This window comes from Megachile rotundata, chromosome 14, assembly GCF_050947335.1.
Source record: "Megachile rotundata isolate GNS110a chromosome 14, iyMegRotu1, whole genome shotgun sequence".
Lineage (NCBI taxonomy): Eukaryota > Metazoa > Arthropoda > Insecta > Hymenoptera > Megachilidae > Megachile > Megachile rotundata.
In genome coordinates this window covers 7,218,548-7,246,399 of record NC_134996.1, presented here as the reverse complement: position 1 = coordinate 7,246,399, position 27,852 = coordinate 7,218,548, and the positions used below count along the sequence as shown (strand labels likewise).

Below are 27,852 nucleotides of genomic sequence, written 5' to 3'. Positions count from 1 at the left end.
TCTAGGAAATATATATATTTTCTTTATACTGTGTTAAGTTATGATTACATTTTTATAGAATTTATTTGAGAAAGTTGGTAAGTTTTAGGGAATTTATAGTTCTTGGGAATTTGTCTGATATATTTTTCATAAAGTTTTAAGTAATAATTATATTTTTATAGAATTTTCATAGATACATTCTTTCTTGAGAAATTTGATGGGTTTTAGGGAATTTATGTGATATATTTTTCATACTGTTTTAACTGATAGTTATATTTTCATAGGATTTTCATAGATACATTCTGTTTTGGGAAATTTGATAGGTTTCAGGGAATTTATATGATGCATTCTTCACGCTATTTTAGGTTAGGGTTGTACTTATAACTGTAACATTCAGATTAATTCTTTTGAGTTTTATATTTTATTAATAACTATAAACTTAAGTTTAAATTGTTCAAATTTTAAGTTTGTAATATAACTTACACTTATTAAGTGTTATAACAATAATAATTAATACTACTTTTTATAATAACATATTAAGTTATACTGTTTTATATAATAACGATATTAGATTCTACTACTTTATATAATAACAATAATATATTGTACTGCTTTACACAGTAACAATAAATTGTTCTCTTGTATACAATGACAATAACAAATTGTAATTTTGTAGAATAATTATAATAACTTGCACTGTTTTTATGACTACAATAAATTATAGTGTTTTATGTGTCTATAATAAATAACGCCACTTCGTATAACAACTACACTAAACTGTACTTTCTTGCACAACAATAATAAATTATATTATTCTGTGTAATAACAATAATTTTACCGTTGATACATTATGCATATTATGCACATACACAGCTGCATATACGTCATATGTCATACAGTTGATCATACATCAACCACATAAAACGATTTTATATATTTATAATAATATGTCCACATATATTTATCATACATCTACAATCAAATATACTATTTAAAAATAAATACTCACTTTCATACTCACATAACCAAAGAAATTCCCAAGAACTCGCCGTTCTACCCAGAAATCCAAGTCTCATTCCAATATGGCGGCGTAAGACTCTGCACGTAAAGCTCTACAGCGCACAATGGTTAAACAACATTAAACACGAGGTTCTTAACCCACCCGAGTGCATGAGTTGTGTTTCAATCCCTCTCCGGGATTCATTGCTATCCGATGAAAGGCATTTTCTTCACCGTAACAGTTTTACGAGGAAAAATGCAGAAAAATCCGTGGAGTCTTTGTCCGCTTGTTAATGAACGAATAAAAGCACCGTGACTTTTATTCCCTGAATAACATCCGCTCGCATGGAAAGGAAAGAAAGCTTGTCTGGCCACGAAGAAGACGAAATGTTTATGCAAGAGAACCGCGAGAAGACTTCGATGCAGGCGAGGGCCAGCCTTTTATGCGTCAAACAATGTCGTTCAGTTCAACGACACGTGGTGTACTGGCGCCGACCGACACCAGGCAGACGACACAGTTCACAAAGCCCTTTCTAACCAACATTCTTCACCTCCTTTCGAGCATTGTCTGAACTGACGTTGAAGTGCGCACATGCTTGTTAACAGACATCCAGACGATCGTGACTACCGGTGCTGAAGAAGCCTACTAATTGCCTCGGAGTGACGGCTACCGGTTTGATCATCTTCTGACGAAATCTTACTGAAAGGATTGTCGTGTAACTCTTTTGCAAAAATTCATTCTTTTAGTTGTGAGTTTATGATGGGATTCCTCACATTTTTCAAATGTTTCAGGTATTGGAACTGAATTTCAGTTGATTCTTTTAGTTGATTTATGGTGTGGATTCCTTTAAAGTCAACCTCACATTTTTCATATGTCTGTTTAAGGTAGTAGAAGTGAATGATATTTGCAATGAGATAATATTGGAACCAAATCATATTATTCAGAATAAAGTGATGCTGGAACAAAATATTATTTGGGTTGTCATGTAATGCCTTTCGCAAAAGTTAATTTGTTTAGTTGCTTTATGGTATAGGATTTCTTTAGGGTCAACTTTAGGGACATTTAGGGTTATCGTTTAGGGACATTTAGAAATTTAGAAGTGTACAGATTTGGAAAATTTGGGAAATTTGGAATTTAGGGAATTTGGGGAATTTGGGGAATTTGGAATCTGGGAAAATTGAAATTTGGAGAATTTGGAATTTGGGAAATTAGGAATTTGGGGAATTTGGAATTTGGGGAATTTGGAATTTGGGGAATTTGGAATTTGGGGAATTTGGAATTTGGGGAATTTGGAATTTGAGGAATTTGGAATTTGGGAAATTTGGAATTTGGGAATTTGGAACTTGGGAAATTAGGAATTTGGGGAATTTGGAATCTGTGGAATTTGGACTCTAGGGAATTTGGAATCTAGGGAATTTGGAATCTGGGGAATTTGAAACTTGAGAAATTTGGGGAATTTGGAATCTGGGAAAATTGAAATTTGGAGAATTTGGAATTTGGGAAATTAGGAATTTGGGGAATTTGGAATTTGGGGAATTTGGAATTTGGGGAATTTGGAATTTGGGGAATTTGGAATTTGGGGAATTTGGAATTTGGGGAATTTGGAATTTGGGGAATTTGGAATTTGGGGAATTTGGAATTTGGGGAATTTGGAATTTGGGGAATTTGGAATTTGGGGAATTTGGAACTTGGGAAATTAGGAATTTGGGAAATTTGGAATCTGTGGAATTTGGATTCTAGGGAATTTGGAATCTAGGGAATTTGGAATCTGGGGAATTTGAAACTTGAGAAATTTGGGGAATTTGGAATTTGGGCAATTTGAAATTTGGGGAATTTGAAATTTGGGAAATTAGGAATTTGGGGACTTTTGGAAATGGGGAAATTGGAAAATTGGAAATTTAGAAATGTAGAAATTTGCAAAGCTGGAACTTCACAAAATTATAAATATAGAAATTGCAATTTTCCCAAAAATTCTATAAAGTAGAAAATTCACCAAATTTGCAAATATAAAAATTCTGTAATAATTAGTTTAGAAATTTGAAAATCTGGAAATTTAAAAATTTAGAAATTTAGAAATTTAGAAATCTAGAAATCCAAAAATTTCTATTAAGTAAAATGTGCAATAACAATACGTTCCAGTACAATTAATAGCTCCAACAAATTAGTACAATTAATTCATACTATTAATACAATTACTGACAAAAAATACAAAGCAAAATATACCAATGCAACATTAAAAAAATGATAAAAAAGCAAAAATAAGAGGGTTATTAACCAAAAAGAATGGCGAAAGTGCAGCTGATGAGAAAACGCTTCTAAAAGGACACGAAGGCGGCAACGCAGAGCCACAGAAAAAACGCTTACCGCGTGATAATCTGATATCCCGACACAGGATACAGGATATGGGGTGAGCGATAGACGATATACATATAGTTGTACCATACGAACCGGAGACACGCGTTGACGATCACGTGGATATAGGAAGGTTAAGCAGTTCTCATCACTGGACACTGATAGATCTGTCTTGTACGACAAAATACGATAAACGGGAGACCAATTTCTTGGAACGTAATCAACGGTACATTTTTTCGTGTTGGTTGGTTTTGCTGATCTGGTGGGATCTTCGAATAATTAGATTTCAAAGAAAAATCCTCGTTAATAAGGATCATCGATCAATCTATAAATTTATCACACTTTTATGAATTTCTTGCTGAGTTTTGTTCTACGAGACTTGAAGTTTATAAAAATTAGGGGAAATTAATTAGGTGATCGATCAAACTATTGAGACCTTGTAATTGGCTTGTTCGATCTTCAGCTGGAATTATAGTAGATAAAAATTTCATGATGGATCAGTTAGTCGTGATTGTTCACAACTTGTGTTGATTTATTAGGCGCAGGAGATTTTCTGATTAAATCTGATTATGTTGATTTATGTCAGTTATTGATTTGATGCTTAACTGTTACTTAATTTTGAACTGCTGATTAGTGTTATTATTTTTTGAATGCTAAATGGTTGTCATAAGCTCTTACCTATTAAGTCATTCCTCCTAACTAGTCATTAATTTTTAATTTGTTATTACTCTTTAAATCAATCATTTATTCTTACTTGTTAATTAATTCATTTTTAAGTATTAATTAACTGTCTTAACTGTTAATTAATCGATTCTTGACTATTAATAAATTTAAACTAAACCTAACCTAAACATAACCTCAACCTAACCTAAACATAAACCTAAACCTAACTTAAACGTAAAACCAAACATAAACCTAACCTAAACCTGACGTAAACCTAACCTAAACCTAACCTAAACCTAACCTAAACCTAAACCTAACCTAAATCTAACCTAAACCTAAAACTAAAACTAACCTTAACTTAAAACTAAAACTAAAAATAAACCTAACCTAGCCTAAACTTAAACCTAAACCTAACTTAACCATTACTAACTGTTAATAAATCAAAATTTTTTACTACTATTAAATAATTAATGCAAAATTTAAAAAACTCCAATACAAATTAATAATAAACGAAAACACCTAGTAATACTTGAACAAAAAATGTTTATCTTAAAATCAAAAGTTCCTATGTACATCAACATCCATCTTTCTAAATCCCTCAATTTATTAACACTAATCCTCTCGGCAGGTTAACAAATTTTCAATATACCGCCATCTACGAGCATTAAAATCTCGTTACAATACTCAGAAAGAACGTGACCATCGAAACATCGAGAAGATACGCGATCAACAAGATATTAAAATGATTAATATTCAGTTTGCATTCAAAGTGGAAATGCTCGAGCGTTCGGATCGATATTGACGTCCAATAAATCCCTGTCACCTGCATCGAAGAGTCAAGGATTTACCTGGTGAACGCTTCTGAAAAGAAAGTAGCTGTAAAAAGGGCTCTGGTTTATTCTTTATTTTTTTTATGGACGCTTAAACGGGACGTGGTTTCACGGATGGCCGTCAAGGTCGTACACGAAGAAAGGTCGTGTGTGTGTACCGATGAAAAGTATTCGATTTCTTGGTTGACCACAATTTCTCGCGGCCGTAGTTATGGGCTCCTTTATCCTTTCACGCGATGGATTTCTTGAAAGAGAAGTTGCTTCCGGAAAGCCTTCGAAGAAAGCCGGCCGTTGCTGGCTAATCTGCCTTGAAAACATTAAATTAACGTCGGTTAATCATTCTCGATGTTCTGGCAAATTTTATTCATGAATTTATAGGACGGCCTTCTTTGATCTTGCCACAGTATTGAATTGGAAAATAGTTCCTTCACGGTGAATAATTCATCTTTTATTTATATGATTATCTAGCTGCTTTTTATGTGGATGCATCGACAAAGGCACCTCAAATATTTATCTTCTTTTCAATTCAGTTTATTGATTTAGTATTTTGAAAGATTGTCCAGATATTAATAAACAAACATATTTTTGCATTTATGTCATTACACTGAACGTAATTTTTTCATGGATTCATTTTGTTTTCAAAAAATAACTTTCTTCATTTTAAATTGTAATATGTAGCAATAACAATAGCAAGTTACAATAGCAATAGGTATAACAATTGCAACAGCAATAACAATAATAACGATATTAGACATTGAAGTAACGATAGCAGTAGCAGTAACAATAGCAATAACAATAGCAAGTGACAATAGCAATAGCTATAACAATTGCAATAGCAATAACAATAGTAATAATAGACATTGCAGTAATAACAGCAGTAGTAGTAACAATAGCAACAACAGTAGCAATAGCAATAGCCATAGCTAGATCAATGGAATTCATGGTGTATCAATGCCATCAACAATAACAATATTAATGACAGAAGCAATGACAATAACAATGATAATAGCAATGGCAATAGCAATGACAATAGCAATGACAGTGGGAATGACAATAGCAATGACAATAGCAATGACAGTAGCAATGACAGTAGCAATGACATCAACAATAACAATATTAATGACAGAAGCAATGACAATAGCAATGACCGTAGGAATGACAGTAGCAATGGCAACAGCAATGACAATAGCAATGACAATGGCAATGTCAATAGCAATGACAATAGCAATGACAATAGCAATGACAATAGCAATGTCAATAGCAACGATAATAGCAATGACAATGGTAATGTCAATAGCAATGACAACAGCAATGGCAATAGCAATGACAATAGCAATGGCAATAGCAATGACAATAGCAATGACAACAGCAAGGACAATAGCAATAACAATAGCAATGACAGTAGCAATGACGATAGCAATGACAATAGCAATGTCAGTAGCAATGACAATAGCAATGACAATAGCAATGTCAATAGCAATTACAATAGCAATGGCAATAGCAATGACAATAGCAATGACAATAGCAATGTCAATAGCAATTACAATAGCAATGGCAATAGCAATGACAATAGCAATGACAATAGCAATGACAATGACAACCTTAGTAATAGTATAAGTAACAATAACAATAACAGTAACAATGGTAGCAACTATAGTAGTAACAATAGCAGTAACAATAGCTATATCGATGAAAATCATTATGTATCAATAGCAATGGCAATGCTATATCAATAACAGTAGCAATGGAAATGACAATACGTATTAATAGCAATAGCAATAAAAATTGCAAAAACAACAGTAACAATAGCTCGTACAACTATGGCAATCCCAAATCCCCAAATTTCGAAATTCCCAAATTCCTCAAATTTCCAACTGTGTAATAATTAACTCATCAATATATTTACACACGAAAGTTTACGTCACAGACTCGACAGTTCAGCTCGCTTACTCACCTAATTAATTTCCACGGTTTTGAAGAAAATAAAGAAGCGAGAGGTCAGTTGATAACTTGGCCATTTTTTTTCATTACCCGGCACTCTTGCGCATTGTTTCCTCGACCGAATAACAAATTGCGTATATTCGCAAATAACCGACGATAAAGAAAACTCGTTTCGATTAACTGTGAATAAAATTGGAAACAAAAAATCATCAATAAATATGGTAATAAAAAGAACTAAAAATAAATAATAACACATATGGTGTATTTGTTAAAATACATATGTATTACATATGTGATGTATGAACACAGTGAAATATAAAATTAGTAATTGAGATCAACAGAAAATAAATAATAACACGTATGGCGTATAATAGTCCATATGTACTGTAAATATACATATGTCACACATGTGGTGCATAATACTACATATGTTTATGTATCACACATGTGGTATAAACATGGTGAAATAAACATTTAATAATTAAAGTCAACAGAAAGTAAATAATAACACATATGGCTTATCATAGTCCATATGTATTGTAGATATACATATGTCACACATGTGGTGCATAATACTACATATGTAAATGTACCACACATGTGGTATAAACATGGTGAAATAAACATTTAATAATTAAAGTCAACGGAAAGTAAATAATAACACATATGGCGTATAACAGTCCATATGTACTGTAGATATACGTATGTCACACATGTGGTGCATAATACTACATATGTATATGTACCACACATGTGGTATAAACATGGTGAAATAAACATTTAATAATTAAAGTCAACAGAAAGTAAATAATAACACATATGGCTTATAATAGTCCATATGTACTGTAGATATACATATGTCACACATATGATATACACATAATAAAACAATTAATAATTAAAATCAACAGAAAATAAATAATAATACATATGCTGTACAAACATAATAAAACCGACAATATTGAAGAAATAATTAATTCAAAAAATTGTTGATTTCTTTGAACTCCAAATTGAATCGTACTACAAATTTGAGCAAAGTTGATCACAGCTGTACGAGTACGTCAGGAGCGAGATTCGTCGAAATAGTGCAAGGGGTTAATAGTCGACGCGTTATATTTTTGAACATTGAGCCGAGTGAAACGGAACGAACGATAATGAGAGTAGAAATTTTGACGTCCCACTCGAGGCGGCAGTATCGCGGACCTTGTTCCAGGAACAAAGGGACTTTACGTCATGTCCGAGGAGATTAAACGCGCTTACTAAATGTCGTTGCGTGGGCGGCCCCGACACTACGTGCATTGTATGTACAATTGCATAACGATAGATGCCTGGACTGGGTAAAAAGGGACCCGGTGAACCTAGGACAACGTCGTCACCGATTACGCACGCGATACTTGGCAAACGGGAACAAAGACACTGGGACAACAGGACACGAAACAATGACAGAAGTTACTCGGGCAAGGGTGCACCATAATGCACGTGCGCACGTGTGTGTGCATATTTGTGCTTGGGAATGTTTCATTGAATACATTGATGTTGGTCTCTTGATTGTTTTGAAATAGCTTTGATATTCTTGTCATTGTTTAGGAATATTGCTGATATTGTTGTAATTGTTTCGGATTATTCTTGGTATTGTTGTAGTTATATCAGAATATTGTTAACATTTTTGTGATTGTTTTGAATTATTCTTAGTATTGTGATTGTTTAGGAATATTACTGGTATTGTTGTAATTGTATAGGAATATTACTGGTATTGTTGTGATTGTTTTCAAGCATTGTTGATAATGCCTCATTAGTTGTTTTAGGACTACTGTATAACATGTGTAGATATATAGGATATTTGGGAAATTTGAAAATATAAAAATTTGTGAATGTAAGAATTTGTTAACTGAGAAATTTCCAAAATTTATAAATTTGTCTAAAAATTTGAAATTCCGAAAGACCACTAATTATTTTCCACTATAAACACTTAATTTCCCAAATTCTAAATAATTTTCTCAAACAAAATCCGCGCGAAGCGAACTATATCAGTAGCAAGTAGTACAACAAGAAATACGGTACTCACAGTAGTACATCTCAATATTTCACACCTCTAAAACGATCTCAACAAGGTGCACCGCTATTAAATGCATGAAAAACCAAAAAGACAGTAAAAAACTTGCTTATTTCGTTAAATATCAGCCAGTTAAAAGTATTGGTAACGCTTAGTTAGCAAAGTTTAACCCGAGTATAAAGATATTCGATATTACGAGCTTACGGGCATTGCACCGAGCCTGCAACTCGATTAGACATTCGATACTCGAAAGATTTTCTATTTATACGAATTTTACTCTACCTCCACGCTGACGGGAATTGGTACCGATCCAATAGTTCAATTTCTTACCTTTTCTTTTTTACAAAATTAATTTTCTGTTAGAGTAAAAAAAAATTGAAAAAATTCTTAAAAAATACTTGTTGAAATTAAATAATTTAAATGAACAATTAAATTCAATTAATAAAGTTAAATAATTAAATTCAAGTGAATGGTTTAGTAAGTAATTAAGAAGTTGCAGAAACAAAATAATTGTATCAATTAAAATAAAACAGTACAAAACTTGATACAGTAATTAATTAAGCAGAAAAATAATTAACAAAGTGATTATCAAATAATTAATAAAACGAAACCATACGAATAATCTGCATATTCTTTAGTGCCTAATAGTAATTAAAAATGAAATTGAAGAATAAAAAATAAATTTAAGCAATGAGCAGTATGACATATAAATATAAAAATGAAATTAAACAATGAAAGATAAATTTAAGCAACGTGCAGTATGACATATTATAAATATAAAAATAAAATTAAACAATAAAAGATAAATTTAAACAACGCATAGTATGACATATAAATATAAAATTACAATTAAACAACACATAGTGTGACATATAAATATAAAAATCAAATTGAACAATGAAACATAAAATTAAGCAATACATAGCATGACATATAAATATAAAAATAAAATTGCTTAATGAAAAATAAAATTAAGCCACACATAGTATGACATATAAATATAAAAATAAAATTGAAGAGTGAAAAGTAAAATTAAGCAATACACAGTATGATATATAAATTTAAAAATAAAATTGAACAATGAAAAATGAAATTAAGCAGCACATAGTATGACATATTACAAATATAAAAATAAAATTGAACGATAAAAGATAAATTTAAGCAATGCACAGTATAGGATATTGTAAATATAAAACTGAAATTGAACAATAAAAGATAAATTGAAGCTACGCGCAGTATGATATAATATAAATATAAAAATAAAATTGAACAATGAAAAATAAAATTAAGCAACGTGCAGTACGTCATATTATAATCAAACAAATGACACATCACAATGAAAAGATGGTTAAACATGCAATTCTACGATTTCCTACCTGAACAATTTCAAAAACTTCCGAGTATCCACATAATTCTAAACGACTCGAGTAATTATCCATTGTTACTCACCGATCCCTCTAATAGTCATTTGTCTTCCCGCCAACAATGACGCGAGGAAAAATCTAAACTAGTTTCTTTCCAATACCTCCGCCAATTATGCAGTTCCCTCGTGTTCAATCATCAATTACGCGCAATTAACGTGCAATTAGTATCTCATAAATGTTCTACCGTTCTTCGAAAATCATCACAGAAAATCTTCAGGTATCTTTTCATAACTGCTAAAGAATTTCACACTGTTTCGAGAAAACCCTGAAGCGAACTAATCTAGAGAAATTCTAAGAAGATCCAGTTTACGACATTTGAATGAATCAGGTTTTAAATTAAAATGTATGAACTGTTGATTAGTATAATAATCGCAGCGTGAAAAACAATGACGCAGTTAATTGTCAGTTAAAGTTCATAATAATCATCGGCGTGATTGATTTTGTTCATGTGATTGTTGAATATCATCGTTACAAAACGATAATGTAGTGATTAATTTCAGTGACGTAGATGCAGAGTCGTCACTGACATTCTTGACGAATTTTTATATTAAGGGTCATAGAAGTATTTCAGGAATTGGAATCAATTGTATGTGATTCATTTGTTTTGCAAGACTGCTTGATAAAACAGATTTTTACAATTCTAGTCGAATATATTTGTTTCTCAGATGATTTATTGACGTGCTAGTGTAGAGACTGTGCTAGTTATTGTTTGATAGGTAATAGTGGTGGTTTAGAGAAATTTTGTTGCATGTTAAATTTGAAGTTTTGTGGATTTTAGAAATTAAGGAATTTGAGGACTTGGGGAATTTTGGGACTTAGGGAATTTTGGGATTTGGGAGATTTGGGATTTGGGAGATTTGGGATTTGGGAGATTTGGGATTTGGGAGATTTGGGATTTGGGAGATTTGGGATTTGGGAGATTTGGGATTTGGGAGATTTGGGATTTGGGAGATTTGGGATTTGGGAGATTTGGGATTTGGGAGATTTGGGATTTGGGAGATTTGGGATTTGGGAGATTTGGGATTTGGAAGATTTGGGATTTGGAAGATTTGGGATTTGGGAGATTTGGGATTTGGGAGATTTTTGATTTGGGAGATTTGGGATTTGGGAGATTTGGGATTTGGGAGATTTGGGATTTGGGAGATTTGGGATTTGGGAGATTTGGGATTTGGGAGATTTGGGATTTGGGAGATTTGGGATTTGGGAGATTTGGGATTTGGGAGATTTGGGATTTGGGAGATTTGGGATTTGGAAGATTTGGGATTTGGGAAATTTGGGATTTGGGAGATTTGGGATTTGGGAGATTTGGGATTTGGGAGATTTGGGATTTGGGAGATTTGGGATTTGGGAGATTTGGGATTTGGGAGATTTGGGATTTAGGAATTTTGGGATTTGGGAGATTTGGGACTTAGGAATTTTGGAATTTCGAGATTTGGAGACTTAGAACTTTGAGGAACAGGAGATTTAGTAATTTGGGAATTTGGAAGTTTGAGGATTTAGGAATTTGGGGACATGGGTATTTGGGAATTTGGGGACTTAGGTATTTGGGGATTTGGGGATTTGGGGATCTGGGAGTTTGGGGATTTAAGAAATTTGAAGATTTGCAGATTTGAATATTTGGAGATTTAGAACTTTTAGAAACTTGACTTAGGAATTTGAAGATTTAGGAATTCGGGGACTTGGAAGTTTGGGGATTTGAGTGTTCAGAAATTTGAAAAATTTGGGATTTAGGAAGTTAAGGATTTGAGAATGTGAAAATTTTAGAAATTTAGGATATAGGAATTTGAAGATTTGGAAATCTGTAGATTTGTGAATTTTGGCATTACAGAATTTGAGAAATTTGAGGCCTTTGAGAAGTTTGTGAAGTTTGAAAAGTTTAAGAAGTTTGAGAAGTTTGAGAAGTTTGAGAAGTTTGAGAAGTTTGAGAAATTTGAGAAATTTGAGAAGTTTGAGAAGGTTGTGAAGTTTGTGAAATTTGCGAAGTTGTAGAAGTTTTAGAAGTTTTGGAAGTTTGTGAAGTTTGAGAAATTGGAGAAATGTGAGAAGTTTGAGAAGTTTGAGAAGTTTGAGAAGTTTGAGAAATTTGAGATATTTTGGAATTTAAGAATTTGAAAAATTGACTGTGGAAATTTGAAGATTTGGAGATTTAGAAATTTTAAAATTTGAGAAATTTATAATTTAGGTTCTTGGAGATTTGTGAATTTAAGAATCTGTGAATTTGAGGTAATGCAAACATCAACCTCGACATGATTATATTAATTCCAAGTAACAACGATCCACAAAACACAGTCCTTCCATTCCAAGCAAAAGAAAACATAAACTTCACATTTTAACTGTAAAGCCTGCAACCGGAAGCCGCATACTTACACCACACGCAATAAATCACCATCGAGTTTCAATCGCAATATGTTTGTGGTCAAGGTTGATGAGATATCTGGAAAGAATTTCGATTTTTCTCTCGGAAGAAGGTCGATTAATTGATTCTAAGCAGCCATATTGCGTAATAACCTCGCTATTCGCACGTTTACCCATCATGCAACTATTTCTACATACTATTCTTCATTATCCGGTGAAAATTACCTACGTTCGAACGATTAGTTTTAATTCGACTTCGAGAAGTATGGGGTTATCGGAAGGAATCCTCGTTTAAATTTGTACCGCTGTATCTTCGTACTGGATCGAGTTCGATAACACAATCGGACCTCTCGTCGTGCGTAGGATGTTCGATACATCGACTTATCTCGAAACGATTAACACTTTCGATGCAATTAAAACAGCGATCTTCTGTATATCGCAATGATACCGTGCTGCAAACTTAGGAGGTGGCTTTTGGGATTACTTTTCAGGAATGGAATTTCAATACCACTTTTTATTAATTTTAGTTGCTTTATAAAAAAATTAAATTGTGGTGGAATAAAGGTTGACAATTTATCTTATATATAGAATTAAATTAAATTAAATTAAATTAAATTAAATTAAATTATTGAAAACTATTTAATATTGAATTAAATTAAATGTGAGGTATGCACTAAGGACTTTATGCACAAAATTGAGATCATGTAGTTTGAAACTATAGTAGACTCTCGTTATATTGCCGTCATCACTAATTGGACGAGTTTCTCTTCGAAAAAAAAAATGACTGTATGTTATTTTTTAAGACATGATAATTAAGGATCAAAATTAGTTGCTTTATAAAAAAATTAAATTGTGATGGAATAATGTTTGACAATTTAACTTATATGTTGAATTAAATTATTGAATACTGTTTAATATTGAATTAAATTAAATGTGAGATATGTACTAGGGACTTTATACACAAAATTGAGATCACATAGTTTGAAAATTCAGGAGACTCTCGTTATATTGCCGATATTGAACATTGAACGAGTTTCTCTTCGAATAAATATTAAGAACTGTATGTTCTTTTTTAAGACATGGTAATTAAGGGTTAAAAGTAGTTAGATTTAGAAATATTGATAACGTATATTATATTTTAGATAGAGGTTTTGAATTTAGGTTGTTTTTATGAATCTTCTTGATAATTCGCATACTGATCAAGACATTTTTATTGTTACAGTGACACCTAAGGTGAAGAAGACTTCAGAGAAGCAGGATGAACTCGCGAAAGAGAAATCCTCCAAACAACCAGATTTGGAATATGTCAATTTAATGAAGATCAGCGAAAATCAGTATGAGGATCCACGTAAGTTGATAATAGTGATTAAATTTGAAGTACTGAAATGATGGAATGGGTAAATAGTACAATTGTGGAAAAATGAGAGAGTGAAATTGTTAAATAATGAATTGGTAAAATGGTAAAATGATGAAATGGTAAAATGGTAAAATGGTAAAATGGTAAAATGGTAAAATGGTGAAATGGTGAAATGGTAAAATGGTAAAATGGTAAAATGGTAAAATGGTAAAGTGGTAAAATTGTAAAATTGTAAAATAGTAAAATGTTAAAATGGCAAAATGGCAAATAGTAATAAAATAAAATAAAATATTGAATAAAATAAAATATTGAATTAGTCTAATAGTAAACTAGTCAAATATTAAAATGGTAAAATAGTAAATTAGTCAAATATTAAAATGGTAAAATAGTAAATTAGTAAAATATTGAACTAATCCAATAGTAAATTAGTAAAGTATTAAAATGGTAAAATAGTAAACTAGTAAAATACTGAAATAGTAAAGTAATAAACTAGTAAAGTATTAAAATGGTAAAATAGTGAACTAATAAACTATTGAACTAGTAAAGTAATAAACTAGTAAAATATTAAAATGGTAAAATAGTAAATTAGTAAAATATGGAACTAGTATAATAGTAAACTAGTAAACTAATAAACTAGTACCAGTATATCGAAAATAGTAATACAATGAAAGCCCACATTCGAAACAGCACCGAAGAAAAGCAACACAGTAAATATTCCACTAAAATATTAAAAGAATCAATCCATTTACTCCATCCACCCATAAAACTAATTCAGTCATTTCTACCCCAACATAATCAAACTTCAATCATCACATCTTCCACCACAACTATCATCGATCATAAAACAATTCTCATGAAACATTGCCCTACACCAAGTTCTCACGATACATCCAAATAAAATTTCTCCTCAACAAACGAACATATCCCGTTCACTATCCAAGAAAATATCTATGACACAACTATCCAAAATATTCCGAGCCTATCATTCGGTATTTGAAACCTGCGCATGTAAACACCGCGAAACAGAAATTTTCGAGAGAGAGAGAGACTTATACAACGTGTTTCAAGGCTTTCACAGTATCGGTCCTCTGACACGGAGCTGGTTGAAATGCGGGTCAAACGTCGGAATAAATTTTCTCATAGATTACGATCTAAACCCGGAAGTTTCGGTCAACAAAATTATGTAACACTCACCGCGGACTGCGTGTAAAACACCGTTAGAATGATTGTCAATAAGTAAGTGGCATCCCTGCCGATTGTGGGACCAAAGTAATTGCCAACTGTCATTCGAACGATGCTCGCTGGATACTGTTGCTGGATCGTGTTTCAAGGTAATTTGAAAAAAATGATAATTACGAAGCATCGTTATTGATAATACTGTTATGTCCTTCGGAATTTAGAATCGTACTTCCTGGTAATAGACGGGTATAAAAAAGGTCTATTGAGAAGGGTGTTCATTTGCATTCGTTAAGAACAAAGAAATTAGAATAATTTATTCGAAAACAATTGATGAGATGACATGAAATACAGGATGTCAAGATTAGATGAGAAGATTAGCAGTATACGGTTATTTGCTGATTAATCTTCAGATTTAGATCGTAAGAGCTGTTTTTATTTTTAAATCAAACTTAACTTCGAAATTCTCGTAAAAGAATTGTACTATTTTGCAATTTGAAAACCTTGCAATTTAAAAATAATTGCTAAAGAGTAAGAAGAAATTCAAATCAGTATAGAACATCAGGGAAGTTTCATAAAGCCGATGAAAAACAGTTATTTATAATGCAAGTAGTTATTTACTATAAACATTAAAAGAAGAAAGAAAATGAAACTTAAATTAATAACAACAAATATCGACAAGCAAGATTAACTAAGATAAAATAATACAGCTTCTCTTTAAATATTAGGAAAACTAATTTTCTAACGAAAGTAAACTTCAATAGGTTAAATTATTAAAAAAAATTGTAATACTTTAAACCTGAAACATTTAATGTCCAACCTGAAGTACATCTAAAAGAAATATCAAATAAATTGCTTTAATAACATATATTGTTCTATGAATATTTATTTAATAAATGAATTAATATAATTTAATAAATATACCGAAAGTACATAATCATCTTTTAATTCAAGAATGAACAGAATGTAAAATGTAACTTGAACTCGCGCGCGACTCATAGCCATCACTACGAACTCGAGGCACGCGAGGCGCGCGCCAAATTCAAATTAGCGCAATTAGAGCACGATGCGTTCGGATAAATTCCAACGACGGAACGTGTACGCACGATTCTCGAAGCGTAGCCAACCACCTTTTATCAGGATCACGTTCACCTCGTTAAGCTCTCGATTGTGCGAGACGAAGAGAAGACTCATGCACGTTCTACCAGCAGATAAAAAGCAGACGAAGCGACGCGAGCGGAACCAGATATTTATAAAGGACGCGATCGCTTCGCATCGATCTGCGATCTCGCTTCTCGGAAGCGTAAATCTACTCTTCGTTGGATTACAGAGCCGTCGGTTGAGAATATGTCGCTCGTCAGTCGTGCATTCTCGCTCTCGGGAATTTTCACTCTTTTTGGAACGTAATCGTTCATCCAACTTTAGATACTAGTATGGCGGGGATGAATTCATTGGCGTAACTAGGATTTTTATTTGGGTATAGATATTTTTGGTTTTTAGAGTTTTTTTGATGATTTTTTGGATGGGGTCATTGATGGGGAAATTTTTTAAATTTGAGGATTTGGGGATTTGGAATTTCGGAGGTTATGACGTTTGAAGTGAGATTTGGAAGTTTGAGGGATTTGAAGAGGGGAAATTTGGGAATTTGAGAATTTTGGAATTGGAGAGCTCGGAAATTTGGGAATTTGGGGACTGGAGAGGTTGGAAACTTGCGAATTTTGGGGTTTGGGGATTTGGGGATTTGGGAATATGGGGATTTGGGGATTTGGGGATTTGGAGATTTGGGAATATGGGGATTAGAGAATTAGAGAACTAGGGAATTAGGGAATTAGAGGGTTAGGGAACTTAGAAATTTGGAAATTTGGAAACTTGGAAACTTGGAAACTTGGAAATTTGGGAATTTGGGAATTTGGAAACGTGGAAATTAGAGAATTTGGAAATTTGGTAACTTGGAAATTTGAGAATTTGGAAATTTGTAAACTTGGAAAATTGAGAATTTAGAAATTTGTAAACTGGAAAACTTGAAAATTTGGAAACTTGGAAATTTGGAAATTTGGAAACTTGGAAATTTGAGAATTTGGAAATTTGGAAACTTGGAAACTTGGAAACTTGGAAACTAGGAACTTGGAAACTTGGAATACTTGGAAACTTGGAAATTTGGAAATTTGAGAATTTAGAAATTTGGAAACCGTAAAAACTTAATTTCGAATCTTGAGAATTCTAAATTTCGTAACTTTAAAAATTAAAAAAGTTCCAAAACATAAAAACAGAAACCTAAATATTTGAAAGCTTGAAAATTTATAAACTTAGCATCTCTACATCGGCTTGACGATCAATCAGTTTCCACGCTTGCCTCATAAATTTTTAACAGCCAATATCCGCGACTTACAATAACAATTTATTTTACACAAATGACATAATCTTCCATCCATAAATAGTAAATCATCACCTCTAACATTCAATAACGGTAGTAATACCTGTTTAACCTGGCTCATAAAAATGGTGAAGTTTCAAAGCGAATTTAAAGAGAAATGACCAAGGAAGAGTAGAGAACAGGTATCTTCATCTTTAAATAACAAGGTGTAAAGCTTGTGTCATTTATAGAGGTATATACCGACGCAAACTTGATGAAACAGCGAGTTGATTAATGCATGACAAAACGCAGGTGTCGCAATGTCGCATTAATGGCGAGCTTCGTCTCGCTTTTACCGTTCAACCGACCCTTTTTCTTTAACCACATTCACCTATCTAGTTTCTCGTCTCACCATGAAACGTGTTTTACGGTAAAGGCTACCGTTTCATTAACTGTTCCTCGTTCGCGTGACTATTAATTTTCGCTGGTCATACTACCCTTACTTCACCCTTCCTACATTCTTTTTACTAATATTTCCCACAGTATTTATTGTAATTTCAACAGCAACTTATCTTGAGTTATTACTAATATAAGTCTACATTTTTTTATTAGTATTTCCCACGTTTGAAATGAGGTTGGGAAGTTTGAGGGATTTGAAGATGGGAAATTTTGGGGATTTGAGAATTTTGGAATTGGAGAGTTTGGAAATTTGGGCACTAGAGAGTTTGGAAATTTGGGGATTTGGGAATTTGGGAATATGGGATTAGGGAATTAGGGAATTAGGGGGTTTGGGAATTTAAAAATTTGGAAATTTGAAAACTTAGAAATTTGGAAATTTAGAAATTTAGAAATTTAGAAATTTGGAAATTTAGAAATTTAGAAATTTAGAAATTTAGAAATTTAGAAATTTAGAAATTTAGAAATTTAGAAATTTAGAAATTTAGAAATTTAGAAATTTAGAAATTTAGAAATTTAGAAATTTAGAAATTTAGAAATTTAGAAATTTAGAAATTTAGAAATTTAGAAATTTAGAAATTTGGAAATTTGGAAATTTGGAAATTTGGAAATTTGGAAACTTGGAAACTTGGAAATATGGGAATTTGGAGATTTGGAGATTTGGGGATTTGGGGATTTGGGGATTTGGGAATTTGGGAATATGGGATTAGGGAATTAGGGAATTAGGGGGTTAGGGAATTTAGAAATTTGGAAATTTGGAAATTTGGAAATTTGGAAACTTGAAAATATGGGAATTTGGAGATTTGGAGATTTGGGGATTTGGGGATTTGGGGATTTGGGGATTTGGGAATTTGGGAATATGGGATTAGGGAATTAGGGAATTAGGGGGTTAGGGAATTTAGAAATTTGGAAATTTGGAAATTTGGAAACTTGAAAATATGGGAATTTGGAGATTTGGAGATTTGGGGATTTGGGGATTTGGGGATTTGGGGATTTGGGAATTTGGGAATATGGGATTAGGGAATTAGGGAATTAGGGGGTTAGGGAATTTAGAAATTTGGAAATTTGGAAATTTGAAAACTTGGAAATATGGGAATTTGGGAATTTGGGGATTTGGGAATTTGGGAATTTGGGATTAGGGAATTAGAGGATTAGGAAATTAGGGGCTTAGGGAATTTAGAGATTTGGAAATTGGAAAACTTGGAAATTTGGAAGCTTGGGTATATGGGAATTTGGAAATTTGGTAAATATTTACTGTAATTTCAACAGCAACTTGTCTTGAGTTATTACTAATATAAATCTACAACAAATTATTGAGATAATGGAATAATATGAAGTAGCTATTAGCTCTTGTATGATTTATTTGTCAGATAATAAAGAGTTAGAACAAGGAGTTAGAACCTAAAGAAGTTAGTTGAACCTAAGAGTTAGAACAAATAAATGAAGTTGAAGACTTATAACAATTCTGTATTCAATGATCCTTGACTTTACAAATATAATTGGACTTAAAAATCAAACTAAAACGTATTATAAAATGGAATTAGATTTGTCACATTTGTGAGTGCATCACGAGTCAGACTTGTCTACAGTAATTTTAACAGATGACTGATTGCTATAACTGTACATCAATCATTTTGTATTATGTACAGGAACGATATTTTTACATGAACATTTTCATTATACTCCATGTCATAAGTTCATGTAGTATGGACAACATTTTGAGACATTTATAGGTTATCATGTTATAATTGTCTGCCAGCCATTTTGTGTTATGTACATGGTCCAAATTTTTGTATAGGCATTTCCATTAAACTTCGTACTTTAAATTCATACTGTATTTTAAGAAATTTATAGGTTATGATGTTATAATTGTCTGTCAGCTATTTTGTGTTATGTACATGGACGAAATATTTGTATGAACAATTTTATTAAACTTCATATTTTAAATTCATACTGTATAAACACTATTTTGAGACATTTATAGGTTATCATGTTATAATTGTCTTCCAGCCATTTTGTGTTATGTACATGGTCTAAATTTTTGTATAGGCATTTTCATGAAACTACATACTTTAAATTGATGCATTATGAATACTATTTTATTGGTTATAGGTATGATTTATGTATTTGTAGGTTATATACTTATAGGTTATGATGTTATAATTGTTTGTCAGCCATTTTATAATATGTACATGGACTAAATTTTTGTATTGACATTTTCATTAAACTTTATACTTTAAATTTATTCAGTATGAACATTATTTTATTGGTTATAGGTTATGATTTATATATTTGTAGGTTATATTCTTATAGTATGTTATAATGTTATAAGGTTATGATGTTATAATTGTCAATCAGCCATTTTGTGTCACGTATATGAACGAAATTTTTGTATGGACATTTTCAATAAAACTTCATGCTACAAATTCATATAATATCAACCTCACATTCATAACCTATAAATGAAGTTGCCTATACCTCGTTATACTTTTGCTAGACTTTGTACGTTTTGAAATATTATAGATCGCGTCTTGCTATAACACAGATATGAGGCCTGATTAATTGTTTACATAACCATTTCTACATGTATGTATATCATGAAGTTATAAACTTTTTATGTATATGAAAACGCAACATGTTATTTGCGACATACACTACCTTTCACAAATGGACAACGGTAATAAGAGTTAATAACAGTTCTTTCTTCAGCATTTATGATTCAGTGTCGGCTTATCTCGACGACAAGAGACAAGTTAATTACAATATACACGGTGAGAAAAAAAGGAGAAATAAAGCAAGTGTGGGCATAGAGAATGGTAGAATGGTTTCGCAAAGTTGCAACAATGAATCTTTTGCGGGAGGCGGTCAGATGGCGAGAACAATAAATAATGTGGTAGTAAAATTGTAAAATAGTAAAACAGCAGAATAGTGAAATAGTAGAATTGTAAGGTAGTAAATTAATAAAATAGTGAAATGGTAAAATTGTAAAATAATAAAACAACAAAATAATGAAATAGTAAAATTGCAAGGTAATAAATTAATAAAATAGTGAAATGGTAAAATTGTAAAATAATAAAACAACAAAATACTGAAATAGTAAAATTGCAAGGTAATAAATTAATAAAATAGTGAAATAGTAAAATTGTAAAATAATAAAACAACAAAATACTGAAATAGTAAAATTGCAAGGTAATAAATTAATAAAATAGTGAAATAATCAAATCATCAAGTAGTAAATTAATAAAATAGTGAAACAGTAAATTGTAAAATAGTAAAACAACAAAATATTGAAATAGTACATTCATAAAGTAGTAAACTAATAAAACAGAGAAATAGTAAAATTGTAACATAAAACAGTAAACTATTAAAGTAGCAAAACCACAACGTAGGAAAACAGTAAAACAGTAAAATATTAACTACAAAAACAAAACGACGCCAATGATAAAATAGCAATAATTGTCAATTACTGAGATAGTGAGCTAAAATAATAAACCACTAAAAAAGTAATACCAAAATAATAAAATAATAAAACAGCGAACCAGTAAATAAGATAACAAATAAATAAGACCGCAAAATAATAAGGTAATAAAATGTTTAAACAACAACAGTATCGATACTCTCAAAAAACTATATTCTTACACGAAAATATATGCACACAGTACATAAGAAGAAAGTAGAGTAATGAATTGAAAGGAGAATTTTTAAGAAATTTATTTCTAATAAACAAATATGTGTAACTAAGAAAGTAAATACATTTGTTTACAGCCGAGAAATTTTCAACGGCTATAAGGCATCACAGTGGCCATTTTCGTCATGCCACAGCCGAGATATGGGATCCTCACCCTCAGTACGAGTTCACCGCCTTCGGAAGACGCTTTCGTTTACGCCTCGCTCATGATTCCAGCTTTGTATCACCGAATATCAGAGTACGTACAGTCAATGACAAATTTACCTTTCCTACGAAAAAAATATAGCGATCAAGGTGAAAGAAGTGACCTGGCTTGACTTTTGACAAATATTTGGACATTTGAAAGTTAGACGATTTGTTAGGGTTTTGGGGATTTGGAGATTTCTGGATTTGAAGATCTGGGAAATTTGGGGATTTGGGAATTGGGGGTTTTAGATTTAAGAATTTGGGGATGTGAGAAATTTGGAGATTTCTGGATTTGGAGGTTTGGAAAATTTGGGGATTTGAGAAATTTGTGAAGGTTTGGAGATTTGGGGACTTGAGGATTCTAGATTTAGGGATTTGGGGATGTGAGAAATTTGAAGGTTTGGAGATTTGAAGATTTGGGGATGTGAAAAATTTGAAGATTTGGAAATTTGGAAGTTTGGAGATTTAGAGACTTAGAAATTCGAGAAACATGGGACTTGGGAATTAGGAAATTGGGAAATTGAGAAATTAGGAAATTAGGAATTTGGTGATTGAGGAAATTGTAAAATTGGTAAATTGATAAATTAGGAAATTGGGAAATTGGAAAATTGGAAAATTGGAAAATTGGAAAATTGGTAAATTGGTAAATTGGAAAATTGGAAAATTGGAAAATTGGAAAATTGGGAAATTGGGAAATTCTGAAAGTAGGAAATTGGTGAATTAGGAAATTGCGAAATTGGGAAAGTGAATAAGTGGAAAAGTGGAAAATTGAAAAATTGGAAAATTACAAAATTGGAAAATTACAAAATTACAAAATTACAAAATTGCAAGATTAGAAGATTGGAAGATTAAAGCACGGGAAATTAGAAAATTGAAAATCTTTACGTCAAATCCTTCACAAACCTCAAATACAATTTTCAAATAAGAAAATTTCCAAATTCAGATAAATGTGCCCATCCAACGAAAACGAACGTTGCACCCGAGTGTACACAATCTTCCCTCCCATTTTCCTATTGATTCATAAACTCGTTCCTCCAGCCGGAGTTTATTGAACCGCTATCGTGAAAGTGATAATTCAATCTGGCGATCGTCGTTTTGATCGTCAGAGATATAGGTGTTTATTGCCGCTAATGCTATTACGTTTATCAACGGAAAAGTTATCTTACGTTTCTCGTTATTACTATGCTAATGCAGCCGATATTATCGTGGACGAACAGCGTTAAGACTTTGCATAATGTTCTTCGCGGTGTTCATCGCGATAGACCAGGCGTTAAAAGCTGTTTCGCCCACCATCTTTACGTTTTTCAATTGTTTATCGCGAATATCGGCCATGCAAATTGCGCGACATCCTTTTATACAATGTATTTATATACAAGCTTGATGGCAATTTTATTTGGACATATTTTACCTTGACCATAGTGGAATCCCATTTTTACTTGTTATGGAGCTTTTTTATTTGTTAGCTGTTTATTAATTGTTTATTAGGAAATTGGGAAATGAGGAAATTGGTGAATTAGGTAATTGGGAAATTCGGAAACTGGGAAATTGGGAAATTGGTGAATTGGGAAATTGGGAAATTGGGAAAGTGGTGAATTGGGAAATTGAGAAATTGGGGAATTGGGAAATTGGGAAATTGAGAAGGTGGAAAATTTGGAAATTGGGAAAGTGAAAAATTGGTGGAATGGGAAATTGTGAAAGTGGACAATTGGTGAATTAGGAAATTAAGAAATTGGGAAATTGGGAAATTGCGACAGTGGAAAATTGGAAATTTGGGAAATTGGTGAATTGGTGAATTGGGAAATTGGAAAGTTGGGAAGTTGGGAAGTTGGGAAGTTGGGAAATTGGGAAATTAGGAAATTAGGAAATTGGGAAATTGGGAAATTGGATAAGTGGGAAAGTGGTGAATAGGGAAATTGGGAAATTTGGAAATTGAGAAGGTGGAAAATGTGGAAATTGGGAAAGTGAAAAATTGGTGGAATGGGAAATTGTGAAAGTGGACAATTGGTGAATTAGGAAATTAAGAAATTGGGAAATTGGGAAATTGGGAAATTGAGACAGTGGAAAATTGGGAATTTGGGAAAGTGAAAAATTGGTGAATTGGGAAATTGGGAAATTAGGAAATTGGGAAAGTAAGAAAGTGGATCATCATTGTTCTTAATGATGATCGTTATTTCTTGTTCCTATTAACTTCTATTGAAAAACTGCCCGGATTACATGGTTTACTAATCATTTGCGTGTAGATTATTATTACTGATGTTTGTGAAAATTTCTATGTATAGTTTTATGCTCTTTAGTGTATGGAGATTTGTTTTGTGATGATGTATTAATAAAAATGGCAGAGTACAATGTTGGCTTAGTAAAGGATTTTTGTTAGTCAACTAGTTTTAATTTAATTCATTTTTAATAACTAATGCTGTGTACTTCATATGTAGTCAAATGTGTTTAATATCAATTAATGAGGCAGTTTGATAAATTCAGGATTTATTATTAATTCAGTCAAATAAATTCAGAGTTAATTAAACATTAGTTATTATATGTCGGTTAATCATATATTAATTCAATATAAGTTATTGCATATTAATTATGCAATTATTAATATAAAAATTAATTAATATATATTGATTAATTGCGTATTAATTCAATATGAATTATTGCGTATTAATTAATCAAATCTAAATTCAGTATTACTCAATGCATTAAATTCAAAATATTTTTGAATGAAATATAATATAGTTCCGTTTTACTTGTGCAGATAACCCACATAAAAGAGAATAGCACCACAAAAGTACACCCAGGCCATCAAATTGGTTGCTTTTATAGTGGAACCGTGGACGATGATCCAAATTCAGTGGTCAGTGTCAGTCTTTGCCATGGAATGGTAAGTCAGTTTAAATTAATTCTTAATTAACTATAGTACGCGAAAACATATCAATGATAGGTATAAAGCAGTGCATGTTGATTATTAATTAGCTGCGATAAGGAACATTAATGACGTACTTGACCAGCTCGAGAGTAAGTGGTATAAAAAATTACAGGATGATTACTAATTAATTATGATGAGAAGAGTAGATAAGTTGCTTGATCAGTTCGAGGGTGATTGATACAAGAAATTATGTTTTAAATTTTATGTAACTGTGATAACGAAGGAACAAATCAATTATAATCCTGATATCACTTTATGAAGCAGATATAAGATTTCCTTGGTCAAAATTATGAATTCACAGTTTTATGTGCTTCAATTTCCTCATTTCCCAATTTAGATTTGGAGATTTGAGAAACATGGAAATTGGGAATTTGGAAATTGGGAAATTGGGAAAGCGGGCAAGTGGGAAATTGGGAAATTGCAAAATTGCAAAATTGGGAAATTGGGAAATTGGGAAATTGGTGAATTTGGAAATTGGGAAATTGGTGAATTTGGAAATTGGGAAATTGGTGAATTTGGTGAATTTGGAAATTGAGAAATTGGGGGATTTGGAAATTAGGAAATGGGGAAATTGGGAAATTGGTGAATTTGGAAATTGAGAAATTGGGAAATTGGGAAATTGGGAGATTGGGAGATTGGGAATTTAGGAAATTGGGAAATTGGTGAATTTGGAAATTGAGAAATTGGGTAATTGGGAATTTGGTGAATTTGGAAATTGAGAAATTGGGGGATTGGGAAATTAGGAAATTAGGAAATTGGGAAATTTTGAAAATTGGGAAATTGGGAAATTGGTGAATTTGGAAATTGAGAAATTGGGAAATTGGGAAATTGGGAAATTGGAAAATTGCAAAATTGGGAAATTGGGAAATTGGGAAATTGGTGAATTTGGAAATTGAGAAATTGGGAAATTGGGAGATTGGGAAATTAGAAAATTGGGAAATTGGGAGATCGGGAAATTAGGAAATTGGGAAATTGGGAAATAGGCCATAATATTCCAGCAAACATTTCGAAATTTGCTGCACGAAAATATAGAACTAAAATTATTATTGTACCGCAATTCGTTCAAGAGTCAAATTATTATTAATTTAAATTTGAACATTCAATTTTTCATTTTTAATTTTGTCACTATTAATTACTCATTTTAAAAATTAATTAATACAAACATAAACCGATAAAAATTAAAATCAGGATTATTACAGTATAATCTTGATTACTATAATCTTTTATTAATTTTAGGATTATCACAAACAAATCTGTGTAATTAGATTAGATTTAATTGTGCTATAAATAACACTGATTCTTGTCTGATCAAATTATTTTGAGCACTGACCGTGCTCAAAATTACTAGACACATCATTCTGTATCTTTATCACACGTCAGCATCGATGATTCAGAATCGACCCAAAATCTAGATATCCCGCTAGGTAATATTACCCAAGTGATGAATGATTCTAATTAGCACATAGCGAAAACAAAATGAATCACTTTCCCAATTTAACATCGTTTGAGTTCAACTAACTTTCAAGTTACTCAAAACCTAACCTAAAATCAAAGTATGATATTGACATAGCTCAAGTTAGAATTTCACTTTAGACAACTTCTGTAATCAGTTTTTACCAAACTATTATAAGATAATTGTCAATCTTCAAGTAATCTTAAATTGAAATTTAATCTTTGTCAGAAGATGTAGCATATAGTATACAGTTTATCCCCACCAAACTTTACTAAAATAAAGAAAAGTATATTTAAGAAAAAGATGTCGAATTAAGCTGCCTTGTCATAATTTTTTAAATCCTATGTTACATTCTTACAAATAAATATAAATATAAAGTATATTGACAAAGTTTGACAAAAAAGTGGAATTCATATATCAGTGTTTTTCCCACACAATAAAGATTTTAAAAATCCATATAACCTGTACCATCTTTACTTTAACAAAAAGAGTGTGTCAATAACCTTCGACAAAAAGCAAAAACCCTGTACAAATTTATTTTTATCATACTTCGTGGGTCGATTAACAATTACCTCGTTATAAACAAGATTTACCCGAAATAAACGTGTTAATTACAGAAACCTGTGTGCATAAATACTCGGATAATTGTGGACACTCGTGTGTTTTTACGATCGCATTCTTCGCGCATTTCGTAGCGAAGTCAGTAGGTGGCACACAATTCAGATTGGACATTTGCCACGGTAATGCTAGAACGAGTTTCCGGATTATCTTGGCAAACGTGTGGTAAAGTGGCGCCCGACAACTCGACCGAGTTGGGCAGAGAATCTCGATGTGGTTTTTCCTTGCCAATCGATTTCTCACGGTGTCGGATTCTCTTTGTAACTGGTTTTTCTTTCGGTAAAGTAGCTCTCGAGCTTATAAGTAGCGTTTGATACCCGTGACAATCATGATTAATCGATTTAATTGGATAATGTATGATATGTCTGTCGTCTTGGTGATACTTTGATTGGCAAATTGGTACTGAAAGATCTTTTATGTGTTTTTTAGTATTATTGAATTTCAAGAATTATAGGACTGGATGTTATTTTGAACTTGTTTTAATCAGAGATTAAGTTATCATTCAGTTATGTTAAGTTTTCATTTTGTTTATTTAATTATGCAAATGGTATTTTAATTTCTACATTTTCATTATTTTAATTTCTACAGTTTCTACAATTTTAATTTCTACAATTTCTACAATTTTAATTTCTACAAATTCTACAATTTTAATTTCTACAATTTCTATAATTTTAATTTTTACAATTTCTACCATTTTAATTTCTACAAATTCTACAATTTGAATTCTTACAATTTCTACAATTTTAGTTTCTAGAATTTCTACAATTTTAATTTTTACAAATTCTACAATTTTAATTTCTACAATTTCTACAATTTTAGATTCTAGAATTTCTACAATTTCATTTTTTACAAATTCTACAATTTTAATTTCTACAATTTCTACAATTTTAATTGAAACTCTCCTTGCTATTAAAATTTTAATTGAAATTTAATAGACAGAAACAAGAGTTTACTGAACTACTTTTAATTCAAATTATTATTATTTTAAATTTTAACTAAAATTTCCTTCTTGCATAAAATTTTACTTGAAACTTGTTGGATAGAA

General features: G+C 31.5%; 1 protein-coding gene and 1 long non-coding RNA gene across 6 annotated transcripts in view; one reads left to right on the top strand and one right to left on the bottom strand.

The window, feature by feature from the left end:
- LOC100880043 (ADAM metallopeptidase with thrombospondin type 1 motif A) overlaps positions 1-27,852 on the top strand; it is a 199,145-nt gene that overhangs the window by 51,060 nt on the left and 120,233 nt on the right. For all 5 annotated transcript variants that reach the window (XR_013040449.1, XM_076539623.1, XM_076539624.1 and 2 more), the window contains exons 3-5: positions 13,820-13,945; positions 21,705-21,865; positions 24,566-24,691. Coding sequence is in view for 4 of the 5 variants with exons in the window: in XM_076539623.1 (XP_076395738.1) it covers positions 13,820-13,945; positions 21,705-21,865; positions 24,566-24,691 (413 nt within the window). In the remaining variant the exon portion in view is untranslated. The remainder of the gene's footprint in view (positions 1-13,819; positions 13,946-21,704; positions 21,866-24,565; positions 24,692-27,852) is intronic.
- On the bottom strand, positions 4,850-10,454 carry LOC143265766 (uncharacterized). Its single transcript, XR_013040451.1, has 3 exons — positions 10,268-10,454; positions 6,779-6,945; positions 4,850-5,131 (listed from the first exon to the last, which is right to left on the bottom strand). It is a non-coding gene; the product is annotated as an uncharacterized LOC143265766 (long non-coding RNA).